Raw genomic sequence first — 22,539 nt, 5'->3', positions numbered from 1 at the left:
GTGGCTATGTGGTTGAAGTTCCGTGTCTCAAATAAGAGATGTCATTGTGGGTGCTCCCGTCTTTCCTCCAAGCCGCTCCTCTGTCCTGTCAGGCAGATGGTCTGACAGCTGGAGAGGGGCATATTTTTAGTTTGACTCGGCTGCAGTTATGAAATGGTTTTTATCCATTTGTAGCTACTGGGCTCTTTCTGCACTGAGGCCACCCGAAGGCTTTTCAAATCCTGGGAAATAGGAAGCTATGTTTTAAAACACCTTGATCAGTGGATGATAGGAAACATGGCTCCATTCTGTTCTCTTGTCAGGTGGAATTATTTCTTCCTTTATGATGGTTCAAAGGTAAAGGAAGAAGGAGACCCAACAAGAGCTGGCATTTGTTATTTTTATCCTTCGCAGGTAAGCCTCACAGCGAGTTACTCTTCAGTAGGGATCCCGCTGCCCCAAGTGGTGGCTTTTCAAAAGTACAGGGTTTACATTGGGACAGTTTTCTTTGCATAATCCAGGCATTTGACATTTCTACTTTCTTACCCTTCATTGTACCATTTCTTGCTGTTCTGGTCTTGAAATTCATAGGGAGCTAAGTACTTCCACCTTCTCTAGCTCCCTGTTACTATCATGATTTTCTGTCTGCCTCCCTTTGCTCCCAATTTTTGATCAGTTCATTAAAAAAACACTTCTACTCAAACATACAAGTAGAGGGGAGAGAATATTGTGAACCCTCATGGCTATCACCAGCTTCCACAATTATTGACACTTTGTCAGTTTTCTATCACCTATCCTAACGTTTCCCCTTTTTTTTTTTCTAGAATATTTTGAAGCAAATCCTAGATAATCGTGTTCTCTCACCAGTATTAAATAACATCTCTAGCCGAAAAGGACATTTTTTTAAACATCACATCTAATCAAAGTCACAATAATTAGTTACAATTACTATTAATATGTGGTTCTATCTATATTCAATTAGTATCAATTAATGTAATTAATTAACATGATTAATTAATACCATTAACATCCTCTGATACTATCTGTGTTTGGGTTTTGTCTTGTTATCTTAGATGTTACCCAATCCTTCCTTCCTCCTTCCATCCTTCTCCCTTCTTCCTTCCCCTCTTTCTTAATCAGGACCCAGACAAGGTCTGCATGTTCCATTTGGTTATTTTGTGTAACACTCCTCACCCACCCATCCACTCTTTTTCCCCCCATGATAAACGAATCACTGAACTCGAAGAAACCAGGTCATCTGTGCCAATAGAATGTTAGTGTCCCACACTCTGGATTTGAGTGATCACTTCCTCATGGTGGTGTCAGTCAGTATCTTCTATCCACTGGGTTTCCTTAAAACCAGTAGTAAGATCTAGAGCCTTGATTAGGCAGCCTCTTCACAGACGGTGTGCACGTCGCTGCACATGATGTCTGGCTCTCCTACAGTTTAGCTGTGCTGAGGTCAGTTAGGTCTGTGTATTCACCCCTGTGACTCCATTGTGATCTGGATAGCTGGGATTAATCTAGGCTGCTCTGGCCACTGCAGGGGGTTTGAATAGGAATGAAAGGCTCATGCTTCTACCATGGATGTGCCTACAGTCCTAGGTACAAAAATATAGTTCTGTGCAACCATCTTACATGTTCACTGTGGGCGTTCTGTGGCAGTCCGTTCATCCCAGCTGGGGTCACCAAACTTGGTCTAAAAAGAGCCAATAAGTGAATATTCCAGGCTTTTCAAGCCACGTAAAGTCTCTGGCACATATTCTTCTTTCCTGCTATTGTTTTTAAGATCCTTAAAAACTATAAAAACCACTCTTAGCTCATGGGCCTTATAAAGACAGGCAGCAGACTCTATCTGGCCTGCAGGCAATAGTTTGCCAACCCCTGTGTGGTGGAACAGCACAAGAGTTCAGCAATTTCAACCTCCTATCTGGAATTTGCTCCATTCCCATAGACCCTGCTTGACCAACAGGAGTTGCTCTGTGGGCAAATTGCCGGAGTCGTCCGCTGTATTTCTGACATTTCTGCCTCTGCTCCCACTCTAATTCGTCTGTGGAAACTGAAGTTTGCTGTAAAGGTTGATGGAGATTACCTTTGGGTAAGCATAGCAGACAGAACCGGTGCTGACTGGGCCGCTTTTGTCTTGTGATAAGCGTGAGTGTGGTGATGGTAAAGCTTGGGAGGTAATGCTTTGTGTGGCTCTTGAGCCTCAGTTTCCTCCCGGCCCCCATGTGCTGTTCCCAGTATCGTGCATATTCCTGGGGCACTCTCTGCAGGGGCCCATTGTAGCTGAGTGTTCTCCAAAACGTTTCTAGCACATCCTGCATTGCCATGGCTGGCTTCTCCTTTCCTTTAGTAGACTTAGGCCAGCCTACAGAAATTCTGTTTGCTCTGTGATGCAGATTGAGTTTATAATGTCCATCTTTTCTTCTCTGTACCTGCCACACTTCCTGGGTAATTGGCCCAGAAACTCTAAGACATCTATGTGTATTTGTTAGATTTCAAAGAACTGTTAAAAATAAATAAATAAAAAACATTTCTCTACATCTAATACCCTAATGTGTTATTATCCCATGCCTACTCTTATTTAAAACTTACTCCTGAAATAGAGATGCCTAAGTGTGAGATACTATATTCAGTTTTGTGGGTATCATTTCCAACGTTTTATTACGAAGATTTTCTAACATACCAAACCTTGAAGGAATTCTGCAGTGAATACTCACACTAACCTGGATTCTACGATTAACATTTTATTATAGTTGCTTTATCACAGATATGTTCAGCTGTTTGTCCTTTGGTCAGTCCAGTTTTTATTTTCATGCTTTTCACAGTTGCACACGGTAGTATATGCCTTCCTCTCAACCAGATACTTCATTATGCATAACATTAACTGAGTTCAGTATATTTCTTTGGGCTTTTGTTTTTCTTTTGGGATGATGTTTACATATGATGAAATATACAAATCTTTATTGTACCATTTGATGCATGTAGACAGATGCACCTGTGAGAGCCAAGTCCCCATCAAGGATATTATTGTCACTCCAGAAAGTTCCCTGTGGCCCTCCCCAGCCTATTCTTAACCCCAGCATCCCAGGCAATCATTGTTCTGAATGTTCTCCTGCCATGGATTAGTTTTGCCCGTTCTAGAACGTCATATGAATGAAATAAAACACATAGAGTCCCTCTTATGGGCTTGTGTCACACCTCTTGATGTTCGTGGGACTCACCCCTGTTGTGCCATTTATCAGCAGTTCATTCCTTTGTCTGAGTATATCCTGGGCAACTTTTTTTTTCTCTCTCTCTCTCTTTTTTTAAAGCCTCCTTCAATTTTTTATTGAATATTATTATATGCCTGGCTAGGGCTTTGTATCCCTTTTATTTTACTTACTTATTTATTTATTTTTGAGGTTTTTATTTTGTTTATTATATATTTATTTTTTATTAAGGTATCATTGATATACACTCTTATGAAGGTTTCCCAAGAAAAACAATGTGGTTGTTACATTCACCCTTATTATCAGGTCCTCCCCATACCCCATTGCAGTCACTGTCCATCAGTGTAGTAAGATGCCACAGAGTCCCTATTTGTCTTCTCTGAGCTACACTGTCTTCCCCGTGACCCCACACACTCCATGTGCACCAATCATGATACCCCACAATCCCCTTCTCCCTCCCTCCCCACCCACCCTTCCCCACCCCTCCCCTTTGGTAACCACTAGTCCCTTTTTGGAGTCTGTGAATCTGCTGCTATTTTATTCCTTCAGTTTTGCTTCGTTGTTATACTCCACTTACTCTTTCTTCTTTTTCTGGACACCTGAACTGTGGGCAATTAAGAATAAGCCTCCTCAGAACATTCCTGTGTGAGTCTTTTTTGTGGACATAAGTTTTCAATTCTTGTAGGTAAATACCTAGGTATGGAATTGCCAAGTCATGGGGTAGGTGTATGTTGATTTTTTTTTTTTAAGAAACTGCCAGGTGTTTTCTCAAAGTGGTTGTTCCATTGTACATTCCCACCAACAGTGTATGAGAATTCCAGTTAGCCCACATTCTTAAACACTGATGTAGTCAGCGTGTTTAATTTTAGCCATCTGCTGTATATATAATGGTATATCATTGTGGTTTTAATTTGCATTTCCCTAGTGACTAATGATATTATGGCTTTTTCGTGTGTTTAATGGCCATTTGTAGATCTTCCATCAAGAAGTGGCTGCCCAAAGCTTTTGTCTGTCTTTTAAGTGGGAGGCTTTGTTTTTTTACTGAGTTGTAGGAGTTTTTCTTATATCCTAGATATCAGTTCTTTGTCAGGTCTGTATTTTAAAGATATTTTCTTCCAGTTTGTGGCATGCCGGTTAATTTTCTTTGTCTCATAATGAGCAGAAGTTTTTAATTTTAATGAAGTCTAAATTTATCCATTTTATTTTTTATGGTTATTGCTTTCTGTAGCCTAAAACCATTGCCTACCCCATTGGTGAAGACATTCTCCACTGTTTTTTTTGTAAATTTATAGTTTTAGCTTTTAAATTTGGGCCTGTAGTCCACTTTGGATTAAGGTTTGTGTGTGGTCTGAAGCAGAAGTCAACGGGTGTTTTGTCCGTATGGGAACCCTGTTCCAGTACCGTCGTTAGAAAAACTCTCCTTCCCTATTGGATTCCTTTGGCTCTTGTTGAAGATCAGATCACCATTTAAGTGTGGGTATCTTTCTGGGCTCTCTGTTCTTTTCCACTGACATATTTGAGATCCTATATGAGTACTACATTGGCTTAAAATCAGTCCAAGCCTCCAATCTTACTCTTTCCCAAGATAACTTTGGATATTGTAGATCCTTTGTATTGCTATTGTAGAAGCAGTTCATCAGTTTCTAAAGAAAGGCTGGTGGGATTATGACTAGAATTACATTCAGTCTGTAGATGAGTTGGGCAAGCTGTAAGCACTTACTATGTGCCAGACTCTTGTAAACTCTTAGATTACATCAGGGAACAAAACAGAGATCCTTGTCCCAGCACAGCTTACATTTTTTGTTCGCTTTCCATCAGGGCGTGTTTAAGTTTCTGATGATTCCCTTGGGAAAGATTCCTAGAGGGTAGAATTGCTGAGTCAAAGAGTATGAACTTTTTTCAGGCTCCTTAAACATATGGTCAAATTACTTTCAAACTGAGCAAGTATTTATCTTCTGTGGAACTAAGCATCACACTCAGCATCTGGAGCTCTAGAACTCTGTGATGACTCAGCCCCTGTTCTTGAAGCACCTGATCCAGCTGGGAGACAAAATGGCTATTCACGAAATAGTTTGAGTCCTGTCCGATGTTTGCAGTGAAACCCAGATGAACCATCCAGTGTCCAAGCAGCAGTCCCAGTAATACCAGAGGGCAGGAAACAGGTCAGCATTGGCTAGAGTGATCAGGACAGGCGCCATGGAAGTGCTAGAATCTGTGGTGGGCACTGAAGCGCATGGCTGGTAAGCCCTGGGCAAGGAACAGGAGAGAGGAGGGCATTTCAGGTTGGACAACATGAAGAGATACAAAAAGTATTGTCTGTGGAGACCAACTAGGCTGGACTGGAGGGTGGAGTGTGGGACTAGGGCAATGGAAAGCCGCTTTCGATAGGCCAGTGAATTCTAGCTATACAGAGTGCTGACTGCCAGGATTCTGGGCTTGGACTTAGCAAAGGAAAATGCCTGTCTTCCTGGTGTCCCTTGTCCCAGGTGCTGGGATGTGCTGTGGAGCTCCCTGATGTCAGCTGCAGGCAGTTTCTGGACCAACTGATTGGATTCTTTAACTTTTATAATGGACCTGTTTCTCTGGCATACAAGGTATGAGGATAACGGTGAGGAGTCTTATGTGGGGATTGCTTAGCAAGCATGATATTGCCAGACCATGGCATCGCTCTGGGGTGTTAGACTTTACATGAACACGTGGTATCCAGCAACAAGGTCAAGGGCCCTTGGAGCCCCTCTCAGATGCCTTTGTTCTCCAGTGGCATAGGTCACGTTCATTCCAGATGTTTACCCCCATGCCCTCCCTGGGATGGTTGGGAAGGACAGGGCCTGGTTGCCACCCTCCCCTGGTAGGTCTGGAGGTTAGGTTTTTGGGGTGGGAGGTGGGGTCTCATGTGTGTGTGTGTGTGTGTGTGTGTATGAAGTTTAAAACAGGCTCTTGCTGCCAGTTTCCTGTGTGAGAATGAATTCTGTGGTAATGGACATCCTTGCCGGAGATCGTCTCTCAGAGTCTTGGACCCTGACCTCAGGCTGTCTCTGTTTTTAGAGCTTTTCTCAGGAAGCACTGAACACCAAGTGGGACAACTTCATTGAACAAATTCTGAAAAACACCAGCGATCTGCATAAGATATTCAATTCCCTCTGGAACTTGGACCGAACTAAAGTAACATTTTCATTCTCTTACTCATTTCATGTGTAGGAATGGAGCTTCTGGACACTTTTTTCCCCATTATGAACTATATACATTGAGAAGTGGATAGAACGTGTCATTTCCCAGTCAGGGTGGTTGTTAAAGACCCACACTCAAATTCCATGTTGTCACTCGCCAGCTGGGTGAGTGTGGACTAATCCAGGCACCAGACAGCACCCCACTTTCCTATCCGTGAAATGATGTCATAATGTGTACTTCCCACAGGTGTTTTGATGATAACATGAGACAGTACCTAAGTGACCCAAAGTAAGTCCGCAGTAAAGGATATTACAGCTGACCCCTGAACAGCAGGGGGTTAGAGGCACTGCCCCCACCCCCCACACAGTCAGAAAGCTACGTATAACTTTTAACTCCCCCAGAACTTAACTAATAGCCTGCTGTTGACCGGAAGCCTTACATAACATAAACAGTTGATGAGCACATATTTTGTATGTTAGATGTGTTATATGCTATATTTATACAATAAAGTAATCTGGAGAAAAAGAAAATGGTTTTTCAAATGGGCACAGATCTCCACAAAGTTTTCTGATAATTTATGGAAAGAAACCTGCATATAAGTGGACCCCCACAGTTCATACCTGGGTTGTTCAAGGGTGAACCATATTATTTTACTAACGTTCCAGAAGTGTTAAAGTGTGTAATCTGAAGATCCCCTTCTCCCTTGATGTGAATATTATATGATTTATTTATTCTCAGCATCAAAAATGCCCAGCACTAACATTTCAGAACCAAGGTGGCTGTAGCTAGGAGAGAGTAGCTGGGAAGTGTTTGGTGTTTCTAACCATTCCCTTGGCCATTGGCATTCAGTGAACTGTAGGGTGCTGTGTGGCTGGCTTGACCCCCTGTGCTTCCTGTCACTCAGTGGTCTTGTTCTTGGGGAACATCATATCCTCATGGTCAGAGGGCCAAAGGGAGATGTGAACCTGTTGCCCCCTTAAGAACTGACCACCTGTACCCCAAGTGTCTCAGGAGATGAGACCCATTCTGTGCTGCCAGCCCTCTGTTCTGCTGGGCTGGATCTCACTGCCGTAGTTAATAGTGCCACTTTAACGGGGGGTGGGGGTGCAGCATGTGACTACCTTCACAGAGTATGACTCTGGCTAGAAATGGGGAAGGGTTTTTCCCTGCTCCTGTCTGGACTGCTTCTCAAAGTCAGTGCCAGGGCTTTCTGGAATGGCTGGCTGGGCTGAGTGCTGTCCTGAGGCCCTGAAAGAATAAACTCAGCTTGTAAATGGGGCACTAACTCCAGAGCTTGGCTGCATCGGCACTCACAGGTCTAACTGCCAGGAGAACATGAAGGGGCTTTTGGTTATTGGCCATTCTTAACTAGGTTCAGATCCTCTTCTGGTATTTTTAGGGGCTTCTAGGTAACTGATGTCTTAGAAGGAATGTGGAACTGAGGCGTATTTCCCTGAGTGAAAGACCATGGCATTTTCCTTTATTATTATGGAACAGAGTTCTGTGGCCTGGCCAGATGTCAGGCCAGCTGTGCTGCAGAGGGGCTTGTGCTCCAGAGGGTGGAAGGTGGGGTCAGCGGTTTGACTGGCACCACGACCCGTATTTGAGGGGTGGGCCTTTCTCTCCTGCCGCCTCCTGCTCTTAGCAGCGATAGTCGGGTCCCTTAGGCAATCTGCTTTGTCCCTCACGAATAGCCATATGCCATATTTTCTGTACTCGTTCCTCCTTATTCCAAGAATTTGGCAGTTTGTGGTATCCACAGTTCTGGGTATGGAGAGGTGGAATAGACCCAAGAAATGGCACAGATTTTAACACGTGGCATATTCTCCTCTTCCAGGCTTTGGGTTATGACCTGCCCATCTGTTTTGTAAAGGCCCTTTCTCCTCCCTCCCTGCTGCTTTCGGGCATGTTAACCCTTGGGTGTGTTTCTGGCCCTGCGCAGGTGGAGCCCCTGCTGTTGCTGAAGGCAGCCCTCATTCTGCAGACCTGCCAGCGCTCGCCTCACGTTCTTGCTGGCTGCGTCCTCTATAAAGGACTGTGAGTAATGCTGGGCCCCGCTCTTCCACCCCATCCCCTTGCTGCAGGACCGAGCATCCCAGCCATCTCCAGATCATGGGAGGGGAGCTCCATCTCTGGCCAGCTCTAAGTGGGCTGGTTTGGCAAGTATCAGATAGTTTGCATTTGATTTAGGGTATGTCCCTGTCTTTGAGCAAAGTTGGATACTTGACAGTTGTGTCCAGAAAAGAGTTAGGAATATAAAAGGCAGATTTAAAGAGATCTTTGTAATTCTCAGGTTAGGGCTTGCCTTTATAGCTGGCAGTCTACAGAATGCTGCGCACAGCCCCCTGGTTGCCGGCAGCCAGCCTGGTGAGGAAGGGGTAGCGGCTGCGATGGCCTTCCTCCTGCCGCCCTCCTGCCGCCCCGGGGCGCTGGCTGCTGCTCAGCTCTTAAGGGCAGCGGGGAGTGTTTCTCCTTGGGCTCCTGCCTGCCCCTTGGTCGGCCTCTGAGGTGTCAGCATTCCTCTTCACATAGTTGGAGGGCCTCTTAGCGAGCCCGAGTGCCTGAGAGCCACTCCTCCCGTCGTCCGAGGCTCCTGTCCGTGTGGGGAGATCGGGGGCGCTGGGGATTCTCTCTCTCCCACATGTGACCTTGGGCAACTTGCTTAATCTCAGTTTCATCTTCTGGGAAATAGAGATACTTGGTGGAGAATAACAGGAGATGCCAGGTGTGGGAGCACCGCGCCTAGCCCCCGGTTCCCGTGGCCCTCAGCACATCACGCCCGCAGCCTTTTCCTCTCGTTTCCCCTGGTAGCTCTGCAGCAGCTGGAGGTGCCTCCAGGCCCGCCAGTGATGTGGCATCACAGATGGCAATTTTTTCCTTCCTTATTTTGCATTCCTTACTTATTTCTAAATGATGCACCTAGTGCACAAACACGTTCTCATTTAAAAAAGAAAACGAGAGAAAACACACCTCACACGATTTCAGAGTCCCTCTCCCTGCTCCCTCCTCACACTCAGCCCGTCTCCGCTGTGCGCCGTTGGTGTGCCCCTCCCTTTGCTCTTCCTATGCGGTTTCACACTGTACATATTGGTGCACCTCATTTTTTGTGTTACAGCTGTGCCGTGATTTATTTAACTATTCTGTTGATGGACATTTAAGTTGTGTGCCCATTTTTTAACAATTCTACTGTTTTTCCTGTAATGAAAATTCTTAAGTGTACATCTTGGTATCAGTTGGGTCAAAGGTTTGGACACTCTAAATGTTGATAGCAATTTCCAGCATGCCCTCCATAAGGGCTTTACCAGTGGAAACTCCCACCAGCTGTGTCCCCAAGATCCTCGCCAGCACAGGGTGTTAGGAATCTCTTCCGTTCAGAGTCCTACAGTGTATTTCTTCTCACAGTGTCCTTGTTCCTATGTCTGACCTCCTAGGATTGTCAGCACCCAGCTGCCACCCTCCCTCACAGCCAAGGTCCTGCTGCGTCGAGCTGCACCTCGGGACCAGGTACTGTAAAGCCCACCTGCCGGGATGGGACACTTCATCCCAGTGTCTGTCTGCACCAGGTGCCCAGTGGCGAGGCTGAGCCCCAGGGCGAGGCGGTCAGAGGGTGCTGCTGCGCCCACGGGGCGGTGTACTTAGTCACGTCAGGACCCCGGGTCCGGCAGAGTGGTTTTCCTCGAGAGTGAAGCTGCCAGCAAGCCTGAAATGTTGCCTTACACGTGATTGATGTGGATAGTTGGTTTTTCTTCAATCCAGGTGGAACTGTGAGAACCTGATTTCCCTCAAGGATGGGCTTTATGTCAAAGAGATGTTAGATTTTTAGAGACAGACTAGTAAAGGATGATGTAGGAAAACAGAAGCTCTTTTAAAATACTTCTGTCTTGTGTTTATTTAAGTGTTTTTATTTTTTATAGTGAAAAGTCATACACACTCATCAAGAATAAAGTTGCCCACAGTTGGACTGCACAGAGGTCATCACTGCTGGCATCTGGCCCGCTTCCTTCCAGCCCATATTTCTTTCATTTTGCTTATTCTTAGCATATGAAGTTATAGGTTTCAATGTAGCATAGGGCTAGCTTTTCACACTTACTAAATCAGTGGACATGTAAAACGGTTTTAGGGCTGTATTTGGGCTCTTTCCCCCTGTTGGTGGAGGTGTGATAAGAGTTATCTTTCTGGAAAACTATTTGGTAAAGAGATGATTAAGGATGCCCTTCCCTTTTTCCTAAAAATTCAGCTTCTAGAGATCGATTCCAAGGTGATCATCACATTGCTGAAAAAAATGTATACTCAAAACTTTATCACAACAAAGTTTATGAAAGTGAAAACTGAGCTCTAACTTAGAAGTCTAAAGTAGGGGCTGGCAAACTATGGCTTGTGGGCCAGTCGCCTACAAAGTTTTATTGGGCTGCACTTGAGCTACGACAGCAAGTTGAGCCATTGGCACAGAGCCTGTATGGCCCACAAAGCCAAAAATATTTACTGCCTCACCCTTTGCAGAAGAAGTTTGCCACTAACTGGCTTAAAGTAGGGAAAGATTCATCCACCTACTCCACTTTAAACTTTACTAAACACAGGCAGTAATCTAAAGTGACCAAAGATGTTTTAATGATAGGAATTGCATATTATTTTTTTAAGCAGAATAGAATTCTATAGTATGTGATCTCAAAAATATTTAAAAATGCAAACACTTACAGGAAAATATGTCCAGTATTAACAGTATTAGTTTGTGCGAAGATGAGGAAATTATATGCGATTTTCTTGCATTTTTATCTAGAGTAAGATTTGCAAAAAAAATAACCACCCAAAAAAGAAAGCAAGCCATGTCATTTCATAGGTGTGAAAGTCATTTGGACTAGAAGAGCAGTCTTTGTTTTGTTTTGATGGTCCTTTTGGGACCTTTTAGTTGAGATGTCTGGAAAGCTCTTCTGAGAAAATTCCTAATTTCCTAATTCTTGACAAAATTAGGTTTCTCGCTTTCCGAATCAAAATAAATGAGAGATCTGGCATAGCATTTTGTTTAGGTCAGATCCTTTATCGTGAGGGTTCCAGGATCTTCACATTTTTGTTGTAATGGAATTTGTGTGAGTTCTCTGCCAGGGCTGGGGCAGATGTGGATACATTCTAGGAGATGAGTTCTCGGTGGTGTAAAAATGACAGGAATCCACGCTCCTATCCCCAGAGGAGAGAAACTGAGATATCGGGCTGTAAAGCCCAGGGTGAGTTTGGGTGGAGCTGCTGCCTTGCGGCCCGTGGAGGCGCTGGTTCCTGCCTGACCGTCGCCATGGCAGTGAGCAGGCAGCTTGTGGGAGCTTCTGTTCCATCTGCTCTGCTGTTGGCATGCAGCTGGGACAAGCTTTCTGGGCCTGGCCAAGTTTTAGGGACAGTTGGCATGGGGCACTCCTGATGGCTAGGTCAGGAGGAGGATGTGGTACCCAGCTCCACTTTGTGTGTGTGTTTCCTTTCAGAGAGGACCTACGGGAGGGGATGCCCCACAGGAGCAAGGTGAGTAGGCAGGGGCACTGGCGCATCTTGGGAATGCAGCTTTCCTACTGCTCGGCCCTGTGCAAGTCGCGTGAGGGGCTGAGTAGTCCCAGGTGGTACTGCATCTGCTCAGGTTAGGAAGACAGAGCTTCAAGAGCAAAGTCACCGTCAGAATCCTAATCATAAAGCTCATGGTTTTAGGCATCCCTTTTAAATCCCTGCTTTCAGATACTCCTTCACTGACTATTACAAAACTGCTCAGACAAGTTCAAGGGCTAACAGTTAGGAGGGAGTAAGCTAAACAGTGACCACCAGCCTCTTGCAGGATGTGGAGGCATCCCCAAGGCAATTACTTTGTTTTCATTTTGAAGGTAAGTTGAGGTAGATCCCTTTTGTCAGCTGGGATCTTTTCCAGTTTATAACTTTTGTTTTTAAGTGCCACTATTTCACCAGACATCACCCTTCTCCACAACTGGAAGCAAAGTTGCCCACATGGGCTCTTCCCCTTGCTGATCACAAGACAGGCTAGCTGCAGTTTAGGGCTTTTGTTCTGGGCTGGAGGCTGGATCACAGTACTGTCCTCTGAGCTGGTGGGGGTTGGCTATGTCACCCCCCAGAACAATTACTGCCCCTCTGTCTTCTCTGGCCCAGGGGACAGCCCCGTCCATGTTGCTTTGTGATTCTAGGGGTGGTGCTCCCCCCAAATGTCGAGATCATGCCTGTTTTCCTGACTGAAGAGGAAGCTGTCAGTCTCTGCGAGTTCCCCGGGGAGTGGATGACCAGGTAGGGGGGCCGAGGAGGGGTGCCCTCGCATGGGCTTCCTTAGACAAGCCCTGGCACAGTCCAGCCTCCCGCAATTCCATCTTCTCCACACTGTGCCTTGGGACGCGCATCTGGATCGGTGGCCTGTGGATAAGGGGCAGCTGGCATAGTTAGATGAGTGTAGGTTTCACTCCAGTCTGTCCTTATCAGCTGGGTGACCTCAGGCAAGTCCATTCCCTGCCTGAGCCTCAAATTTTTCATCTGTAAAATGGACCCAGTAATCCTGTAGTATGGGCTCCTATTGAATATTGGAAATAGTCTGTGTATTGCCCAGTATAGGGTCTGTCTCATAGCAGACCCCCAAATGTGGGTGACTCTTGTTCAGTGGGCCCTGCCATTTCCAGTCGGTGATACTGGTGTTGCACGAAGCCCTGAGGACCAGGCCCTGCCGTATATTTACTCCTGTGGTGTCAGCATCACGGCCCCTTAAGCTCTGTGTTCTCAGGCAGCCACTCCTCACTGACGGCCTCTGCACCCTGGGAAAGTGCTCTAGTCCCCCACGGGGGACAGTTGTGTTCCTCCTTCACTCTACTTTGCTCTCCAGCTCTCCTGCGTCTCCAGCCCGGCTCCAGGAATGCTCAGCCCAGCACCCTCCAGAGGGTTGGAGCACCTCTGCCCCGAGAGAAGACACCTCTGGGCATCGGGAATCCATGGCCTGGACGTTGGCAACCACCCCTGAGCCCATGTCCCCTGATGTCACTTGGCCAAATGGCAAGAAGGAGGACAGACGCCTGTCTGGCCATGATCTGGAGTGTATCAAGCCCCTAGAACCGTACAGCACTGTCAGGGATGAGGGCCCTGGTTCTGACTGGTTCCTGGTGAAGGAACCTGGTTTGTTTGGGAGGATAGCAGAACTGGACTTGTCTGAAATCCACATTCCAGAAACTAAGAAAAGGGGAACATCCTCAAGTCATTTTTCCTTACCGAGTGTGTGTACCCTGGATGGTGGTGGTCCTTATGGCAAGGAATCTGTCAGCGACTCTGGCAGCCCAGAACCTGAGCTGCCCTCGGCCCTGCCTGTGGGCAGCCTCTTCTCTCCCTCTCCTCCTGAGATGCTTGCCCAGAATGGAGCCCTAGCCCAGCGCGGAGACCTTCCTGGGGACAGCAGCCAAGCCCCCATTCCCAGGGAAGACCGCCTCTCCAGCAGGTTGAGCCAGCCGTTGTCTTCGCCTCACTTGGATTTGAGGCGGAGAGAAGCTACGCTCCCCGTGGGGGAACAAGGCCTGGAGCAACGCGTCACAGGGCATGAGAGCTACTCAGCCCCCAGCCAGGAATATGGCTGGAGCTTGGCACACACTCAGGGCGATGGTCCCTCTGCAGACGGAACTGGCTACAGGTCAGCATCCCATGGAGGACTCTCACGGCTGAACCTCTACACTCACAGCGTTAATGGGCTGGTGCTATCCTTGCTGGCCAAGGAGACGCTGCTGCGGGACGCGGCTGCCATCGAGGAGGTGGTGAGTGTGCTCAGACCCCCCTTGCCCTCTGCAGCCTGCTCCTGCCTCCTAGGGGTGACGGGCTGTCGCAGAGCAGGAGGGGCAAGTGTCAGCCTTCAGCTGCGTGACCTGGTGCCAAACGTCCTGGTTTATGGGGGGGGCTGACAGCAGTACCCGCATTTCAGGTTTGGTGGGGTGAGTTGAGAGAGGGAGGCATAGTGCTGGTGCAAAAGCGAACAGCAGCGTAGGATCTCCCGCTCCTTCCTGCTATTTCCGGTCCCATGCACAGACCTTGAGCGGGGCGGACCTGAGTCAGAGTCCTGGGGCGGCCATGTGACTGCATGGAGGCCCTGCCCCTCTGAGTCTCTAGTGCTCATCAGCAGTGCCTGTAGGTGGTGACAGGCCTGGCCCTGCCAGGTGTGGTCACATAGGCGATGACCACACATGCAGCCGCACTGCTGACGGCCTCACTTCTCAGCCTGGGCCTGGGCAGCTCGAGGTTCTGTGTCAGCTGGGGTCTTACGCTGTGTGTGTCACAGCCTGAGTTGGGAGGTTTCCAGAAGCCCCCGTTTCCCTCCAGGACCCTTGCACTGTCCCTGGTGGATCTGAAGCTCCTCCCTGGGGACATCTGAAATGCTAAGGGTCCTAGCTGCAGAGGGCTCCTCTTCATCCATCCCAGCCCCTTCTGCATCACAGCAGTAGATGGACCGCAGGGCCTGAGCCCACGCTGGAGATCCAGTTGCCATAGTAACAGTCTTGCTGTAGTTGCAGAGGCACGTGATAGCAGTGAGAACAGCACGTTGAAATTGCTGCAGGGCAAATGGTGTCCTGGAGCTTGCCATGTTTTTGTTCTTAAATCTATATTATTCTAAGCAGTCTTATTAGCATGCGGGGCTTGTGAACCTCCATAAATGAGCGAGTCAGTCACCTTGGAGCAGAGGAGGAGGGAAGGCGGCTTCCTTCACACAGGCCGGAGGCCAGAGAATTCCGTCCCAACCGGCTAGCATCTCTCTCCTTTTTCCACAGACCCCTTCCCCGAGTGCTGGCCGGTTTGCCTCCCGCATCCTCCTTGACCACAGCTCTCAGGGACTTAACCTCCTCCTCCTAACAACACGGGGACCCCGGGTTGCTGCTTCATACAGCTCGTCTCCCTGTGATGCCTTCATTCTCATGGTCTGTGCTGCTCAGAGCTGAGTGGTAGACATGTTGTTTTGAAGGCCCAGTGTTCCCTCTTCCACCTTCTCCCCAAAAAGATAAAGAAAAAGCTCAGGCTGCTCTTGAAGAAGGAAGTGAATGTATGCCGCATTCACTGTATGCTAAATGCATCTGTCATTTTAGCCAAGCCCTTGAACAGGTCTGGGAATAGACATCCTAACTCCCATTTACCAGTAAGGAAACATCTTTGTTGAGTTGAAGACCTAGTCAACTGGTGGGTCCAGAATCCTCTCTCGTTTCTCTTCTCCCTGCTGTAGCCTCTCTGTCCTGCACCCATCTGAGCTCGGAATGTAGGTGGGAAGGTGCCGGCAAGGGGGAAATGCCCTGCCGTCTGTGGCGCTTGACAGGTGGACATACCACTTGTTTTGTCACGGCCTGTCCATTACGTAGGACAGCAGTCCCAGGGGATTTTATGTAAAGTCGGATTTGGTGGTGGGTAGACTCCAGGAAAGAGAATGCAGTTTAATGGAAGAGCTCACTTTTTCGAAAAAGAGTAGGAATGACAGACTTCGATCAGCTTGCTGGTTGGAGAGCAGGGCTTGTTGATCAGACCCAGAGTCTGTCTCTATTATAATGGGGAGGAGCTTTTCCTGCCTTTTTGTCCTGGGCCTGCATACAGAATACTTGACCTCATTTCCCTCCAAACCGTCTGCGGCTGTCTGGAAAAGCAAGCCCCTGCAGAGGGGTAAACTACCATTCAGGTGCGGCAGTGAGCACACCCTGCCCTGAAAGGGCTCCTTGACTGTTGTGCACACGCCACGCACCCTCTGGTCGTTTTGCCATCTTGTCTTTCAGGGGATCAACTGCCACCTCTTTACGTTTGCAGAAGGTTGGGGGGCAGGTAACTGGGTGGAAGGAGATGTGAGGGGGCTGAGCAAGGAGAGGTTGGGATTGTTCAGGGGAACAGAGTGAACTCACACCAGGGGGCAGCATAGAGCTACTGATCCTGCTCAAAACCCAAGATCCTCTCATTGACCTTCAAATACAGTGACCAGATCATTAATTTATTGCTACTATAGGACTTTGAGCTGGCTGGGTACAGCAGATGAGGTTTGAGGTTAATGTGTGAGTGTTAGTGTAAAATACTTCATAAAAATGCATCCCTCCCCCATGAAACTAGTGCTTTTGAGTGAATGTGTAACTGTGTCATTTCTTCTGCACATTGACATTCAAGCCCCTTGCTTTGCTAGGGACTAGAAGCTGGAGGTTCCCAGAATTAGCTCCACCTGTATGTCTCCTGGGGCTTTTGTGAGGATTGCATGTGTAGTAGGATATATTGGGTTGGCAAACTCTTAATGTATAGGAACACATTGGTATTTCAGCTTTGCACAACTATTAAACTCTGCCATCGCAGTACAAAAACCATAGAGAATATGTAAATAAATGGCATGTCTGTGTCCTACTAAAACTTGTGGACATGGAAATTGGAAGTTCATACAATTTTCACATGTCACAATTTTATTCTTTCTTCCTGACTGTATAAAAATATAAAAAGCATTCTTAGCTCTCAAGCTATATGAAAATAGACAACTTGCTGGATTTGGCTCATGGGCAATGATTTGCTGACCCCCAATATGTAGGAAAGCACTTGGTTACCAGTTAAAAAAGTTGTCCATGTGTCATCTGACATAACATCTTGTGATTGTACATTTACTGTTAATTGATTTGATCTTAAATTAGCAGAAGATTCCAGAAGCAGAGCTCGGTGCCTATGAGGAATACTTGGGTTTTAGCATCTTTCACTCTCTGTTCCCATCATCCCTTCCTCTGGGCACTGGCTTGAGATGGGAGGATTGACTGCTACCAGGTTCCAGAAACTTCCAATGAGGCAGTGGTTTGACTTCCTAGTGAATGGGTTTGTGGGTATATGCACACATCTGACAGAAGGCAGCTCATTAGCACCTGATAAGCTGCGTTCCTTAGGCCATACCAGTGATCTGAACAGGAGATATAATATACCTGTCTCCCCTGAGCAGAGGCCCTTCTACTTTACTGTGCACCTCAATTTAAACCAAGTAGCTCATAAGTTCAATGGGCTTGGCATTGGATATGCCCCTTTATTTTGTAGATGTTTATTGAGCACCACCTAGGAGCCAGGCACTCTGCTAGGTGTGGAGTGCATAAAATAATAGATGAGTACATAAAATAAAACAGTATGCAAACCAATAGGTTTAAACATCATTTCTAAGATGCTCTGGTAGAAAAACTGATTGAAGCCCAGTCTACTCCCCAAACAACACTCAGCTTCATGACATTTACTGCAGAAGCATTCTCTCTTCATCTCTGTGCTCTTACGTATGCTTATTTTTCTACACAGCTGTTGAAGAATAATCCACGGACAAGTCCTATGTGCTTATTAAAGAGAGAGTATGTCTACCATAATAATTTGCATTTTCTTGACTCTATAAAAATGCCTTCCCTCAGGGTAGCACTTCAGAGTTTACAAAGGACTTTTTTGTATGTCATTTCACTTAATCCATTTGACAGTCCTGCAGTGGTTTCCATTTAGGAGATGAAAAAAAAATGAGGTATAGAAAAAAATGCAGTAACTTGCCCCTGGTCATCTGGCCAGGAAGAGGCTGAGCCAGGACGTCCTTCACCTGGGAGTCGCCTGCTGCCCAGGGACAGTGGCCCTCTTCTGGCCAAAGCAGCCCCACAGGAGCCCCAGGAGGCTCAGTTTCAGACGGAGTCCATCGGGATATGACTGATGTACTTGGTCAAGGCCAAAGTCTAGCTCAAAGAATACCACGCAGCCATTAAAGAATGGTGTTTCAGGAGAACAGTTTAAGGATAAAGAAAGTAGCTCATGCTGTGTCATTAGGTTATAAAACTAGTGTTGGTCATTGTTTATGGTTTGGTCCCATTCTTTCTAAAAGAAGAATTATACATAATGGTGTGGTCCCGTGTTGTCAGCTATACCTGCACATAACTCATCCCCTGAGAGGTTTTAAAATCCAGGTGCTTGAGTAGACACACTTCCCAGACAGGCTTCCTCAGTCAGTTCCTCCTCTGAACTACAGAGCCCAGAAATCCACCTCACCCACACGTCTCAGTCCTTCCCAGGACTGTGTGTAGCTGGTACCATCCTCGATGCACCGAAGAGGTGAGCTCATTGCAGACAGCGCAGGACCCCTCAGCCCGGGCCTGTTGGGAAGCGCTGGAGTGTGGGCCCCGCTGGCTGTTCCGTGCACACGAGCGAGCGGCCCAGGTGGGAAAGGCGTGGTTAGAAGGAGATGTGCCAAGGGGCTGACCGTGGCTATTACTGCATGGCGAGATTATGGCCCATTTTTCTGTGCTTTCTTCTTTAACTCATTTTCTTGTTCACCTCTATTTTCTGATTTTTCTACAATACGAGAAAGCCCTAGAACCTAAGGGTGCGAGTCAGTACTTCTGGTAAAAATAGCAGTTGGCGTGCTTGTGACTGAATCAAGTAGCCAGTCAGCTCTTCTTGGATGGTATTCCCAAGGCTGCGGCTGCCGGGGTGAATTCTGCAGCTCGCGGCCCTCCCCTGCCCCTTCGCAGTACCACAGTAGCCTGGCGTCCCTGAATGGGCTGGAGGTGCACCTGAAGGAGACACTGCCTAGAGACGAGGCTGCCTTCACAAGCAGAACGTACAACTTCACGCATTTTGACCGCATTCAGAACACGCTGATGGGTAAGGAGGGGCGCGGGGCAGTGGGGGTCAGGACTCAGGCCCGGCCAGCGGCGCCTGATGTGCAGTGAGGGTGCCGCCTTCTCACTTGGGGCCCTGCTTCCTCTGAGTTGAGAATTCACTTGGCGAACACTTCCTTGCTCTCTTGTCTTTCTTTGGTTGTTTTCTTCATTTTGAGGGGAAGACGTGCAGGTCCAAGTTCCTGTGATAAGGTCTGCCTCAAGGTTCTGACATTCATCATCGGGGACAGTGTGTGCTCTGTGGTGGCATGGTGGCAGCCATCGGGTCCCAGCACCCTGGGCCCTTGTTTCTCTCCCCCAGCACCCATGGGCCTGGGTTTACTGGGGTTATGAGGCGGGTCAGCAGGAGTCCGGGACTCACAATTCTCCGTCCTTTTCTGAAAGCGAACCTGCCCCAGGAGGCCGCACCCCAGGATCGCCGCTTCCTCCAGGCCGTCAGCCTGATGCATTCAGACTTTGCCCAGCTGCCCTCGCTGTATGAGATGACCGTCAGGTGAGGTCCCCCAGTCACTCTCTTGACCCTGCACCAGGGCTTCCGGCAGGGCTCACTCGTGATAAATGAAGAATATTCCATGACTCTCTTGAAGGCCTTTTATCTGCTCATGTGGCTGCCATCCTCACACTTTCCCGTGTCATATTTTCTGGGTCCCTTCCTGCGGCTCAGAACTGCCATACACGGGTACAGCCATGAGGAAACCTGAGGGCCGCACCGCCTCGGAGCTTCCGTCCATTATGGGGAAGGCGGGTCTCTGTCTGCTCATCATAAACGGTGCCGGGGTGATGTTGCAGTCTAACTTGACAAGTCCTACGTGCCCGTGCAAACACTGACTTCTCCAAAACCGTGAAGTAAAACGTTCACCTCCCCTCTCCCATCATACACCCACAAGATACAGTACTAGTGCTGGGTTTTATTGGTTGGTTTTGGTTTTTATTTTTTGCATATAAAATATAGATTATTAGTATTTTAATTTTAATTATTGTAATAGTCTTTGTGAAAAAGGATCATACTAACGTACCATTTTACAAGTTTGCATATCTTAAACATCCCTATGTCAGTAGATCCTGATCTATTATTGTAACTTACAGTCTAATTCCACTTTTTCTCTCTACATGCTTCTCTTATGAAATCAGCAGCAGGAAATAAGACAAGTTAGAAAGCCAGAAGGGGAGGCCTGCCATGTGTATTATTCCATTTAGTCCCCGAATGATTTGGGCAAGTGCATTTTTCCATCCTCATTTTACAGACAATGATATGAAGGCACAAGTAGGATTAGTGACTTTTCCCAGGCTCAGCCAGGATTTGAACCCAGGTTTCTCTGACTCTAAAGTGCATGTTCTCTCCACACACATTTCCAGTTCAAGGAGGCAGTGTGGTCGAGAGGGAGGGTCTGAGACTAGCCTGGCACGGTGACAAGGTTCTAATGCCCTGTCACCTGCCACCCTGGAGCACTGGGCACTTCTCCTGCCCAGCACCATCTCCAGCCAATATTCCAATATATCTTTCCATGATAAATGTGTCTTCTCTGGCTTTGAAGTTAGAGCTGCCGCAGGCTGACAACCTAGATGTGGTTTGCATCTGCAGTCACTGGTTGGGGAACTGGTTATACTGGGTGTGTATGCGTGTTTTGTTTGCGAGAGATGGAAGTAAGTAAAATGTTGGTATCTGATCATCAACCACCTTATGGTCTGAAGTATTTCACCTTCCTTGGAGCTGACAGGGTTTTAGTGTTGGCATATGTAGCTTACTTTAATGATAGAAACAGAAACAATAGCTACCATTTCTTAACCACTTACCATGTGCTAAGCAATTTACATATATTCCTACTCATTTAATCTCTTTCAAAATGTCAATGAGGGGATCTACTGTTGTCAAATCCGTTTCACAGATGAGAAAGCTGGGACTCAAAAAGGCTGAGTAACTTAGCCAAGGGCACACAGCTAGGAAGTTGCAGAGCTGGGATTAACCACCAGGCCAAGGTTCTCCCTCCCTGTGGCTGTGATGACTTGTCCGCACCTCATCCTCCTGGCCCTGAGAGTGCAACAAAACACTTCAGGCGCTGACTGTGGCCCCCACGAACAGTCCCAGCATCCAGTGAGCTGAGGGGAAGGAAAGACAGTATTGGCTCCAAAGTCTGAAACTCAAGGGAACCAGTAGAGCCCCAGCCATGACAGCTGCCCTCCAGCCTTTGGTGTGGAGGGCCGCCCACGACCGCCTCCTGAGGGCTCTGGTCCGGGGTCTGTACAGCAGCCCCGGACTGTTGCATCTTCCCTCTTTCCCCCCCAGGAACGCTTCCACAGCTGTGTACGCCTGCAGCAACCCGGTCCAGGAGACCTACTTCCAGCAGCTGGCGTCGGCAGCGCGGAGCTCCGGCTTCCCCAGTCCACAGGACAGTGCCTTCAACCTCCCGGGCAAAGCCAAGCAGAAGCTGCTGAAGCACGGGGTGAACTTGCTTTGAACTGGGCACCGTGGGGAGCTCATCACCCCAGATGACTGCTCAATGGAATGCCAGCAAAGGAAGCTGCCTTTTTAAACAGAAAAAAATCCCTCTATTTTTTCTTGACATCTTCCCTTTGTTAGAACGTAGTATTTGAGCGTTTGTACTCCTTGTGTGGATTAGGGTTCGAGAGGTCGTTCTTCAGGTTGGCAGACCTCGAACACTCTATAGGGAAGTTCCCTACACCAGCAGTGTTGGGGCCCCGACAGGCATCAGCTCCTTCCATCGAAGAGAGACAGGGCCAGCCTGCTTGTTGTGCGGAGCCTGAGGTGCCTGGCGGTTCTTCTAGAACTTAGTTGTTCCCAGTCTAGAGTGTTTGTCCAGCCCTGTCTCCAGGGAGGTGGTATGTGGAGTCTGGTAGCCAGCAGCCCGGAGTGGCCACGGGGCAGTTAGGTTTCGTTCAGGGCATCTCATGCAGGGAAGCAGTCAGGGACGCAGAAGCCGCCTTCGGTGAATTCTCCCAGAACTCTATTCAAACTAGGAGCCTGTTCTTCAGGACACCCACGGTGGGGGCAAATCTGATAGCCTGGGAGGCAGTCTGGGGTTTAGAGGTGACTAAAATCCCTGTGGTGGCGAGACCGGGAAGCGGGGTGGTGGCAGACCGGGCCGGGCAACTTGGGTTTGAGGCGGGCTGTGCACCCGGCCGCTCTTGAGTGTGCGTCACCAAGTGGGAGTCCCGAAAACTTCCGGGGCAGAGGCAGAGCCATGCCTTCAGGGGTGGCTGTGCGAAAGAGAAGGGTGTGCGCCTGTTTGTTTCTGGGCCCATATGGTGCTTAGAACAGTTAGACATTTTATGGTAATGTGATGCAGATCCCAGGATGGAAATATTTACCAAAGTCTTAACTGAATGTTTACTGGAAGTACCTGAGATTCCATTTGAAAACTGCAATGTTAATTATTTCATGCCAGTGAACAAATTATCTAATGTTTATGACATAGTATCTTTCTGGAAAGAACTTTCCAAGGGCTAAAAAAAAAAAATATAGCCAAAATGCTGCTGAGTTCTGAGTAAGGGTATCTCTCCAGTGATAAAATGAGTTAAGGTATGTTTCC

At 47.7% G+C, this 22,539-nt stretch overlaps 1 protein-coding gene across 9 annotated transcripts in view; it reads left to right on the top strand.

Moving 5' to 3' along the window:
• HPS4 (HPS4 biogenesis of lysosomal organelles complex 3 subunit 2) overlaps positions 1-22,539 on the top strand; it is a 25,881-nt gene extending 3,342 nt beyond the window's left edge. For 3 of the 9 annotated variants that reach the window (XM_036993408.2, XM_036993405.2, XM_036993406.2), the window contains 12 exons: positions 303-393; positions 1,934-2,077; positions 5,681-5,788; positions 6,240-6,356; positions 8,305-8,399; positions 9,794-9,866; positions 11,831-11,867; positions 12,533-12,629; positions 13,213-14,125; positions 18,842-18,974; positions 19,376-19,484; positions 21,276-22,539. In XM_036993408.2, coding sequence (XP_036849303.2) covers positions 303-393; positions 1,934-2,077; positions 5,681-5,788; positions 6,240-6,356; positions 8,305-8,399; positions 9,794-9,866; positions 11,831-11,867; positions 12,533-12,629; positions 13,213-14,125; positions 18,842-18,974; positions 19,376-19,484; positions 21,276-21,447 — 2,089 coding nt within the window. In that variant the 3' untranslated portion in view covers positions 21,448-22,539. Of the gene's footprint in view, positions 1-302; positions 394-1,933; positions 2,078-5,680; positions 5,789-6,239; positions 6,357-8,304; positions 8,400-9,793; positions 9,867-11,830; positions 11,868-12,532; positions 12,630-13,212; positions 14,126-15,130; positions 18,975-19,375; positions 19,485-19,655; positions 19,838-21,275 lie in introns of those variants that run through there. The other 6 variants (XR_005054511.2, XR_012125491.1, XM_073222634.1 and 3 more) reach the window with 6 other exon arrangements.

This window comes from Manis javanica, chromosome 15 (genome assembly GCF_040802235.1).
Source record: "Manis javanica isolate MJ-LG chromosome 15, MJ_LKY, whole genome shotgun sequence".
NCBI lineage: Eukaryota > Metazoa > Chordata > Mammalia > Pholidota > Manidae > Manis > Manis javanica.
The sequence above is the reverse complement of the archived record's forward strand: the minus strand, read 5'-3'. Positions and strand labels throughout refer to the sequence as shown.